This window comes from Carassius auratus, chromosome 18 (genome assembly GCF_003368295.1).
Source record: "Carassius auratus strain Wakin chromosome 18, ASM336829v1, whole genome shotgun sequence".
Lineage (NCBI taxonomy): Eukaryota > Metazoa > Chordata > Actinopteri > Cypriniformes > Cyprinidae > Carassius > Carassius auratus.
In genome coordinates, this window is record NC_039260.1 from 7,011,949 (window position 1) to 7,023,483 (window position 11,535).

An 11,535-nucleotide genomic window follows, 5' to 3' on the forward strand; every position below is an offset into this window, starting at 1 on the left:
CTTAAAGCCCCCCAGAACTTTTCCAACGGAGGAGGATGTTGCTGTGTTCTTCTTACATCACTTACAACCAGGAACATTCTGTTCTTTAAAACAGCTGAATTCCTCAAAAAAGGGAACCAGCTCTGACCTTCACATTATTTAGGCAGCTGTAAAACTTATAGCTTTGACAGGTTTGGTTGCGCCAGAATGGGAGCTGGACATTTTTTCAGTCAAGTGCAATCTTGCAAATTATGGCTCTCTAGGGCCTTTTGCATGATACCACACATAAAGACCATCAGAAAACACTCACAGATTAAAAAGATAGCACATTCTGCACTAAATCTTTTCTGAAAACAGTCCTGATGCTTTTAAATCCGCAATATGAGTAGTCTCTCCCCTTCTTTATTATCCTTCATCAATAGAATTATAATGTGGAATAAAAAACAAGTACAGACTTCTTACGGTCACGCACATATATTTTGGTTACCAGTTATTTTTGTGAACATAGTGATACCTAAAATACCATTCTAACCATAGTCTGTCTGCTGACTGGAGGAGAACCATCTGTTGTACTGTCACGTTCATTCCTCCAGGCCTCTCGCTGTCCCTGCAGAGTCGACGGGTTGCAGGGATTCCGGGTCCTTGATCCATGCTGGGGCCTTTACTGAGAACATTTGAGCCGGTGGAATTTCCTCTTGTGCAGCCCACTAAGCCAAAGGATTCCTTAAGATCAGCTAAACAGTGAGGAGGCACGTGTATCTCCCTGTGCTTGTGAGAGAGACATAGAGAGAAAGTAAACAGTAAAATATGCAGAGAGCATGAAGCAGGAGAGTAAGACTGCTTATAAGAGGAAGATTATTAAATGCAGAAATATTTACAAATTTACATATTTTAAAAAGCATAAAAAATAAAATACATTAAATTTCTTAAAAGTGACATGAAAGACATTCATAATGTTACAAAATATTTTATATATTAAACTTCATAAACAGATATATATCGCTGTTACTGTAAGAATATAAATGCATTTAAATGAAAATAACTGTATATCATTCTTCATTTTTAAATTTATTAAAAATATGACTTAATTATTTTGACTGTAGTTCAGTTAAACTTTTTGAATCTACTTTCCAAGAGCAAATACATATATAGGTGTTTATATTCAATAATTTTCAGGTGGTTTGAGATACACTTCTGTTCAAAGGGTTAAAATTTCTTTGGGGTTAGTATGATTTGTTTTAAAGAAATTATTATTTGTATTCAGCAAAAATAAAATAAGTTGAGCAAAGTTGACAGTAAAAACATTTTTAATGATAGAAATGACTTATACTTCAAATAAATGCCGAATCCTATATATATATATATATATATATATATATATATCAGCATAACTCTTTTCAGAATTTATAATAATAAACATAAATGTTTCTTTGCACCAAATCAGCATATCAGATTAGATTTCTGAAGGATCATGTCACTCTTCAGACTGTGGTTGTTTTTAATTGTGATAATATTTTTTCAGTATATTTTGATCCAATAAATGTAGCCTTGTAAACATCAGAAACTTAAAGTATATGCTGATAAAACCAAGCTAAAGTCACTTATGCAATAGTTCAAGAGCTCTAAACTATGTGAACATAAGCAAACAATGAAATATTATGTTTATCCCAATTCAAGAGTGTTGCACAAGACAGGATGTTTGACAAGGACAGCCTTCTATAGTTTTTTTTTCCACAGGACATAGTGTTCTCAGTGTAAAGAGTTATCTGTGGAATTGCATGCTGTATATAAACATACAGTAGCATAAGTATTTGGACACTTTAGTCACTTAAAACATCTAAATGTCATTACATAACGTCTAAAATATATGTATCATCATATAAATTATGCTCTTCACTGGAATTGATATCGAGAAATGTAACATTAGATCATTTATTCACCAACGGATCCTCTGCAGTGAATGGGTGCCATCAAAATGAGAGTCCAAACACCTGATAAAAACATACAGTAAGAGAAGAAACTTGGTTTTGTTGCTATCTTCCTCTCTCATTCTGTGTCATTACATCTGGCTGCCAAGAAGTAAGCAGGATGAAATATGTATTTTTCCCCTCCTGTTTTCCTTCAGGCAGAACACTCTCTGACCACATGAACCACACAAGGACTCTAAACAGAGGCTAAAAAAAGGCCAGGTATCAAAGACAGGCTACAGGAACAGAGAAGGACTCTCATGGGACAGGAAATTGTGTCCCTAAACTAGAAGTTCAAAGGTCAATTTCGCACTTATAGACCTAAAATTAGTATAACCTTTTATAGGAAACTACAGTGCAGTATTGGCACGTAGCAGCAATGCTCACTGCTAAATCAAATGCATTAGAAAACCTTTAATAAAATAAATAAAAACAGGGCCTGGGCATGGGACCTAAAGTCTAAATGGAGCTTCTAGTGTAATGCAGCTGTAGAAGTGTAACTGTAAAATGCTATAAAAGATAAGCAAACAAAGTGTAAATGTCGCCCTCTGTTGGATATCATGAGAAATTCAGTTGAGTTGACTTCCAAACAAGTTCAAGTGTCATGGAAACATCTTGAAATCCTTAAAACACACACACACACACACAGAAGATATGAATAAGAAAACAACTTCAAAAGCAGAAAAAAGTACCAATTGTCTTTTAATCCTACTTTTTCTTCTGTAAACCTGAATTAACAATATACAAGAAAAATGTTATGTAATCAATTAAAAACATGCTTATTGTACATTATTTTCCTTTGCATAAAAACATTATTTGTGACTGTGGCCAGGTTATCAGACTTTTAAAATGAATACTCTTGCAGACACTAAGTACTTGGCTGTGGTGTTTGGCAAAACCTGAAAATATTTTTTTCTATTTCCGTATTAAATGTAAACTATATAAAACATACAAATATTTATACTGTGGCATTTCAGTGAAATTATCTCCAGTGTAATTATGTATCAGCAATAATGCTGGCTAGTGATATGCTTTGCTTAAAATAAAAAATACTACTAAAACAAAAAAAGGTACTACTATTCCATACTTGCAAAGATTTATACTCAAATCTTCAACTCAAATTGCAGAATGATGCAGGTCTGCCAATAGTTCAGTTGTGCCTTGTTCAACCATGCCAGACATTAACACACAACAGGCTGATAAACTAAAACTAAACAGTATGCGCACAAAAATAGTTCAAAGTCTGTATAGGACATGGTACAAATAAAATGTAAAGCCTTGATGACGTAAAAATAAGCAATCTCAGAGAGCCGTCTCTTTAGATTCTGCCACCACTGGTGCTGGATGGAAGGTCAGAATTTCAGTGAAGGTGAGTTCTGAGGTCAAGGAGAAAACAGAAGAAATAGGAAAAAGAAACTGGTTATATCTTCACTCTCCAGAATAAGCATATTTAAGAGTAAAATACTAACTAAATAAGTTGACAAAAACACAATAATCCACAAGTAATCAAGATGATTCGAGACCATCAACTAACGTCTTTTAAAGCTTTAAAGAAAAAAATCCATAATTTTTGTTTTAACTTTAATCCATCACCTCTGAGCAAAATAAGTGTCCATAATTGGTTGCCTAATCCATTACACCATTGCTGTGAATTTAAAGTCATTTAAACCTACTTTTCCACTGCTCCACTGACTGCTCTGCCTCATCCAGAGAATGATCATATGGTGGGGCCTCAGTCTCCTCCTCTGGTTCACGAAACTCAGAGAAGAAAGGAAGAGCCAGTCCCTCCGCCGCTGTTATTCTACTTTCAGGGTCCAGGAGCAGCATGCTGTCTAACACATGAATTGCTGAGAAGAAAATCAACATAAAGTAAATGACAAAAAATTATGTGACATTCAAACTTGTCTTCATCAAATGCACTCATAAAATATGTGCTTAGATCAAATAGTAGTTCATGCATTCCTTGGCAAACAAACTCAACAAGGTCATGGGTCCAGTTCCCAAGGACGGCATGAACTAATAAAATGTATACCTTAAATGCAATAAAAGTTGCTTTGAATAAAACATCTACAAATTCATAAATGTAAATGAAGTTGATAAAAATCTATGGACATTTTATTTATGACATGAAAATTTTAGGTTAAAATGTTTATGCATGTGTTTCTTTCTTTATTGTCAATAACATGATTTTTCACTTCTTTATGATTATCCCTTTCAGTTGGTCACTCTCTATATCACGTCGGTGACCAGAAAATTGGTAATCCCTACCAATGCGCCACAGGTGCTGCCCCTCCAGTGCCCTGTGTTGGTCTCCCGAACATTCCTATAAGGCAGATGATAGGACCAGGCTCTACACAGAGAAGCTCGACTACTGCTGTTCCTCGAGCAACCCAAACAGTAGGACTTGGATTACACTGGGAAAGCATGCCCTTCCTACTTGGAAGAGGTACGCTGTGGAGTTGCCTCCTCCCGGAGGGGGCTGAGTGATATTTACTCATGTGAGTAACCCAAAAGGACTCTATTGCACATGGAAGTCTCTGAGATGGCTCAGGCTGCATCATTTAGAGATGCAGAGTTTAGCCTGATGGGGGAAACTTGGCCCTTGTCACTGTACTGTGGAAATACACATATGGGATCCCAACAGGGCCATTCATATGGGCACTAGCCTCGCACCAGGTTTTAAGAATTCATTGTATGAAAGGCCTGGCGCCGGACACTTTGCCACATCTGGCTGCCAGAGTACTGAAGGACTTGAAAATTGTTAGGAATCACCAAGCCTGAGCTATAAAAATATCTGCTAGCGAGGCACCACAAGCAAGCGCCCAGGATGATGCGACACCCCTAGTGGAGTGAGCATGCAGCCTGAGTGGGCAGGGCACACCTTGTGTCTTATCGGCCAAGGTGATGGCATCCACTATCCAGTGGGCCATCCTCTGGTTGGAGATAGCTTTCCCCCTCTACTGTCCTCTGTAACAGACAACGAGCTGCTCTGATGTCCTAAAGCTCTTGAGTTCTATCCACATACTGTTGCAGTGCAGGTACAGGACATAGCAAAGCGAGGGAAGGATCTGCCTCCTCCCGGGGCAGCGTTTGCAGGTTCACCACCTGGTCCCTCAAGGGAGTAGTAGGAACCTTGGGCATGTAGCCGGGCCGTTGTCTCAGTGTTGCACTGGAGTCAGCTGACCCGAACTCAAGGCACGATTCATCGACTGAAAATGCCTGCAGGTCCCCCACCCTCTTGATTGAAGCCAATGCAGTCAGGAATAGGGATTTCATGGAGAGAAACTTCAACTCAACTGACTCCAAAGGCTCGAAGGGAGGAGTTTGTAGGGCTCTTAGCAACAATGCGAATTCCCAATGGGGTATGGAGGGGGGCCTAGGAGGATTTAACCTTCTGACCCCCTTAAGGAACCTGACAACCAGGTCTTGTTTCCCCACCCACCTCCCCTCTATGGGATCAAGGTGTGCGGAGATCGCAGCCACTAAAATCTTAAGGGTGGATGGGGAAAGCCTATGCTCCAGTCCTTGGTGCAAGAAGGAAAGCATGGCTCTGATTGAACATTTCCAGGGGTACTCTAGGTGAGAGGAAGACCATTAGGTGAACAGTGCCCCATCTCTGAGAAAACTGATAATTTCTTGGTGGAATCAGCCGGTGGGGTGGGGGTTGTCGCGATTAGCAGTAGCGAGTTGGAGTCCAAACTCCCCTGGAATTTAGGTTAAACACTCCTGGGATGTGGATGGCATGAAAGGACCTCAGATGCTTCTGACTCCAGAGGAGAAGGTGGAAGGTGGCGGGCAAGTTGTGAGTCGTCGAGATAGTTGAGGATGCAAACACTGCGGGCACTGCGGGCTGCCTCTGCGACTTTGGTGAAGACATGAGGCAACAGGGACAGACTGAAGAGCAGGGCCTTGTACTGATTTGCCCAATCCTCGAAGGGGAAATGCAGGAATGGACTGTGTCACAGGAGGATCGAAACATGAAAGTACATGTCCTTCAATTTCTGCACGCAAGATGCAGTATGCAGTTCATGTAGAACTGCCAGGTCATGACCACCTTGTGCAGGTACCTCAGGGCTTGCACAACGGTATACCAGTGCTGAGAACCAGTGACAAAACCTCCAACAAACCACTCATCCAGTCTTGAGTCTTTTATGCAACTCCAAGATGGTCATGTCCCCACACAGAGAACATGCACCATCCACAAACGCTTCCTCAGTGTGCTTAATGCCCAGACACGTGAGGCAGCGAACATGACCATCCTGAGGCACCAGGTAACGATCACATCCAGAAACGCACAGGTGATAAGACATATTTAAAAAGATGCATTCACCGTGCTGCTACGACGTGACGCAGAGAGTGCCTGACTGAAAAATAACAAATATTCAATGCAATATAAAAAAATAATATGATGTAATTATTAAATGCATATTAATTGAAGACAAATACATAGAAATAATAAAAAAATAAGCAAAATGCTTTATAAAAATACTTACACATGAAGTATTCATAATTAAGATATATCCACTATATAATATTTGATAACCCTGATTAAAAATGTGAAAAATACGCATTCACCCCCTTTAGCATTGAGCAAGAAACGCTCTTACCTTGTGGGTTAACATTTGGTAACAATGTCCGAAGATCTCTCTTTCTAAGTTTTGGTAACTTTGCTATGTAGTGTCTAGCCTAGAAAAAAAATGGTTTAGATTTTCACATCTCATAATATATATAGTGATTGGTCTGCAAACTAGTCTTAGTATGAAAATGTAACTAAAACACACATCTTCAGACTGTAGTTTGGCCGTGAACTCTTTTGTGGGCGTCCCTGTAATCTTCATGATCTCCATCAGCTGATCCAGGTCTGGGAAATGGTCAAGGATTCATACTGGGGATGAGACTTAGGGAAGTAATCACCACATCAAAAATACAAAAATCCCCCTTAAATTTGTACATAAAAACCACAGCTTTTCTGCAAGGAAGGATACGGTCATTTCCTTTGAACAGTGGTTTCCCTAGCAGCATCTCTGCCATGATGCATCCGACTGACCAGATGTCCACTGATGGGAAACATTTCATCAAACACAAACATGTCTCTGTATTATCATCAGTTTAAATAGCAATTGTGCAATATCTCATTAATCAAAAAATTATATTTACCTTTATGATAGCAATGAAATAAACTAAAACTGATCTTTATTTAGTATTAACATATGCTTTTAATCACAGTATGGAAAATATATAAAGTGCATGCAACACAGTACTAACCAGTCTGTGTGTAATGCATCCAACTAAGAATGACCTCAGGTGCTCTGTACCAACGTGTCACAACATAGCCCGTCATTTCACTGTCCGCTTGTCGTGCTAGACCAAAATCCAGGATCTTTAATATAAGACACCAGGCTTTATCTTGACAAGAGGCATACAGCATGAATATACAATTACCACTTCACACATGAACATGATGAGATACCTTAAGTTCACACTCCTCATTTATTGCCAGATTGCCCGGTTTGAGATCCTGCAGGTTTTAACAGATGAAGTCAGTGGCTTTGCATTATGAAATACATGTTTATATATGACATGTAAAACCACTTTACTCACCCTGTGTATTATTCCAGCAGCATGGATATACTGTGAACACAAAGAGATTCATGACAATATATTTGAGAGAGTAACTATTACTAAAGTCTTACAAAACTCACTTTAGTTCAATTCAATTAAGATTTATTAGCATGACTGTGTAACACAATGTTGCCTAAGCATTAACATACACATAACAACAACAACAACATGGATAACAAATAAATAAAATCCATCTAAATACATGAAAAGATAAAGTGAGTCAGTTTAGAGTTAATCATGTTAACATCTAACATTGTGAATGATTATTCACAGAATTTAGCAACTAGCATAGCTGTGTTGCCATCTTCAAGTAAGAAGGGCATTTTCTCAGTATTACTGAGGTCAGCAGAACCAGGTTGTCTGCATACAGCAGGCATCTGAGTGAGGCCAGGGATATCAGAGCATTCTATTGCTGTAGCCAGCTCATTCATGTAGATGTTAAATTGAGTTGGGCTCAGACTGCAGCCCTGCCTTACTCCACCGCCCTGCCGTAAAAACACTTTTTACTGTTTACTCACTTTAAGTCCTCTCAACATCTGGTAGACCAGATACTGGACCCTGTCCTCTGACAGTCTCTCCATTTTCATTAACTTTCCTAGATCAGTACCCATGAAAGGCATGACCAAGTAACTATGCAAAAGAAAGGGAGAATCAGATGATGATCATGCATCCAAGAATTACTAATATCAAAAACAATCACCGTCAAAGCACTTGTGAAATACTCACAAGTCATGGAATCTGTCTAGAGAAAGGTCTGCAGTGAAAACATCTAGAAGTCCAATAACCTGTAAGGATAATACCAGTGATTATTAAATACAGCACATAATGAAGCCTGCAAATTGTTTTCATTTATGACTGGGCAGATGAGAAACTCTCATAATTGAGGGTCATTTTTAGGTGTCTTACATTATCATGTTTCATGTGTTTGAGTAGCCTGAGCTCCCGATAAGCTCTTTTGGCAAACAGGTCAGACTGGAAGGGACGATGGAGTTTCTTGATGGCCACCTTTGCCCCTGTCCTCCGGTCAAGTGCATAGCTGAGGAACAAATCACCAGTTGTAAATGCACGCATGCATTTCAAACTAGAGTACATAAAAAATAAATTGTATTGAGTACTATGGGCCATTTTAACAGCTATTGTATAATCTGCACCAATATCTATTTTAATGTAACTAATGTTTTTTTTTTTTTTTTTTACAGGAAGCAATCAAATAATAACTAATAAAATAATATATAATAATAATATAATACATAATAATAACACTATTATGTACACAAATTGCAAACTACCGTACATGAATACAGTAGAAATTACAACAAAACAATCTTGCCATCTCAAAAGAAACTCCTATACTAAAATATTTATTTTTAAAAGAAGTAATGTATCTTTTAAAGATACATATATGTCTGTTTTTCGTAGGTGATGCATTAGATTGGTCTGATGACGAGTGGTTTTAGGGATAGTGAATGGTAATAACCTACAGTATAATTTCAAAGTGGATTTTTTTTTATGGCATATTAAGGTGTGTGATGTGTCTCAACAGTAGTATATTACTCTGGGCCTTTTAAATCAAATATGTAAAGTTAAGGACATGCAATAAACCATCATCACCTGACCACAGGCAATGTTCGTCAACCTTTGCCATCTTACAATTATTAACCTCATAGTAACACAATGAGTTGTACACAACTTAATTTAGCAGGCACTTGATTTTTCATTTTTCATTTGGAACTCTCATTTTCTATCTTTGTTTATCTTAAATATCTATAAGGACGTAGAGAGAAAACATATAGTCTTATTCTCAAGTACACTGTTTAACTGAATTTCTATCAATCCACTTCTGGGCATCTAATCATAAAGTAATCTTTCACTTTCGCTTGACTACCTCTGTCCACATCATTTGTTTTGAATAGACGCCGGATATATGGATCTGCTACAATCACTATGAATTACGTGTTTTTAAAATGTAAAGCACAATTCTTTCCAGGAAGTACCGAAAATGAGAGTACACTCACCATACTGTACCGTATGCCCCCGACCCCACCTGTTTCAGATCTCTGTATCTCTCCGGAACCTCCCAAACAGCTTTATTCACCTCCTGGCGATAATAGCCAGGTCTTGATCGGACTGACATATTGGCGAATACCGCTTTAAATGTGCAACTTCGAGTTTCGCGGCTGTGATTTCCAGTTTTCCTGAACACTGATAATAGGAATCTACCTGTGCGCGTTCATAGCCTGTGCGTGCCCGCGTAACCGCTCCCTCTCCACCGTGGCGGTGTGTGTGGCAAGCCGTTTTAACAAAGCTGTTGTGTAAACCCAAGTAGTAATACCTATTTTAATGTCACTAATATCTAATAATCTAAATATGTTAATAAGTAACAGAATAGTGACCAGTATCTTTCCAATGTTACTACTAACTACGCCTCAGTCATTCATTCATTATTACCAAGTATGTTTACACATTCGAGGAACTTCACTTGATGACAGGAACTACCAATACAGAAAGTACAAACATAGTGCAGACATACATAGGAATAACACAGTAGGGATGGAATATAACATTATAATAATTTTTTTTTTTTTAAATAATTTGCTATTTACAGAAACAGAAGTATAGGGAAACACTTTATAAATGTACAAATATGTGTGCAGATACGTTATTTACAAAGTGTGCAGTTTACAAGTGTACACATTTAAGATTCTTTGTATAAATATGTCAGTTGTGATGGACGATGTATAATTATGAAAGTTTAATTGGTCAGGCTGAAAATAGTCTGCGGGAAAAAACTGTTCTGGCTGTTCTGGAAGTCAGTGATCTGTAGCACCAACCAGAAGGCAACAGTTTGAAGAAAGAGTGGGTCAAAGGTGATTTTCTTAGCCCTTTTCCTCACTTTGGAGATGCAAAGATCTTGGAGGCTGGGCAGAGGGGCACCGATGATACTCTCAGTGGTCTGGCTGTCTGTTGTCTCTTGATGTCTGATTTGGTAGCTGAACCAAACCAGACAGATATGGATGAACACACACTCAATGATAGCAGAGAAGAACTGTTTCAGCAGCTCCTGTTGCAGGATGAATTTCCTAAACTGGTGAAGGAAGTACAACCTCTGCTGGGGCTTTTTAGCAATGAAGTCTATGTGAGTGTCCCACTTCAGATCCTGAGAGATGGTGTTGCCCAGGAACCTGAATGACTCTACTGCAGCCACAGTGCTGTCCAAGATGGTGAGTGGAGGAAGAGAGCAGGAGGGGTTTCTCCTGAAGTCCATGATCATCTCCACAGTTTTGAGTGTGTTAAGCTTCAGGTTGTTAAAACTGCACCAGACAAACAGCTATCCCAGAAAACTGTCTATTTACTTAAAGGGGGGGGTGAAATGCTATTTCATGCATACTGAGTTTTTTTACACTGTTAAAGAGTTGGATTCCCATGCTAAACATGGACAAAGTTTCAAAAATTAAGTTGTACGTTTGAAGGAGTATTTTTGTTCCCAAAATACTCCTTCCGGTTTGTCACAAGTTTCGGAAAGTTTTTTTCGAGTATGGCTCTGTGTGACGTTAGATGGAGCGGAATTTCCTTATATGGGTCCTAGGGCACTTCTCCCGGAAGAGCGCGCGCTCCCGTATAGCGAGGCTGAGCACAGACATTTCACTGATCAGAGTGATTCACTGATCAGAGCGAGAGTGTCGCGAAAAGTCACAAAAGAAGTGTGTTTTTGGTTGCCAGGGCAAGACAACCCTGCACAGATTACCAAAAAAAAAAAAAACAGCATTAAGGGACCAGTGGATGGAGTTTATTTTTACAGAGCATCAATGGAGTTGTGCAAGTGTTTTTGTTTGTTCCCTGCATTTCAAAGATTCTTGTTCACAAGGCCCAGTTTGACGACGGATTTGCGTATCGTTTATTTCTTAAGGATGATGCAATCCCAACGAAAAAGGGTCACGATCGTGTTTTGGAACCGCAGGCGGTGAGT

General features: G+C 38.8%; 1 protein-coding gene across 1 annotated transcript; it reads right to left on the reverse strand.

Annotated features, from left to right (window-relative positions):
• Nucleotides 1-2,631: 2,631 nt before the first annotated feature.
• Nucleotides 2,632-9,817, reverse strand: mapk12a (mitogen-activated protein kinase 12a). The gene is made up of 12 exons (XM_026287308.1): nt 9,584-9,817; nt 8,475-8,604; nt 8,295-8,353; nt 8,087-8,198; nt 7,548-7,577; nt 7,417-7,464; nt 7,212-7,326; nt 6,932-7,003; nt 6,728-6,807; nt 6,554-6,632; nt 3,620-3,793; nt 2,632-3,322 (listed from the first exon to the last, which is right to left on the reverse strand). Exons 1-12 carry the CDS (start codon nt 9,700-9,702, stop codon nt 3,249-3,251), a joined length of 1,092 nt encoding a protein of 363 aa, XP_026143093.1. The 5' UTR covers nt 9,703-9,817; the 3' UTR covers nt 2,632-3,248.
• Between the last annotated feature and the right edge of the window lie 1,718 nt (nt 9,818-11,535).

Excerpts from the sequence above, each read along its gene's own strand:
- mapk12a (XM_026287308.1), bottom strand. The coding sequence starts at position 9,702 with ATGTCAGTCCGATCAAGACCTGGCTATTATCGCCAGGAGGTGAATAAA. Across the intron at positions 6,633-6,727 it reads CCAAACTACAGTCTGAAGAT|GCTAGACACTACATAGCAAA; the intron begins GTGTGTTTTAGT and ends TTTTTTTTCTAG. Across the intron at positions 3,323-3,619 it reads GTCAGTGGAGCAGTGGAAAA|AACTCACCTTCACTGAAATT; the intron begins GTAGGTTTAAAT and ends CCTTGACCTCAG.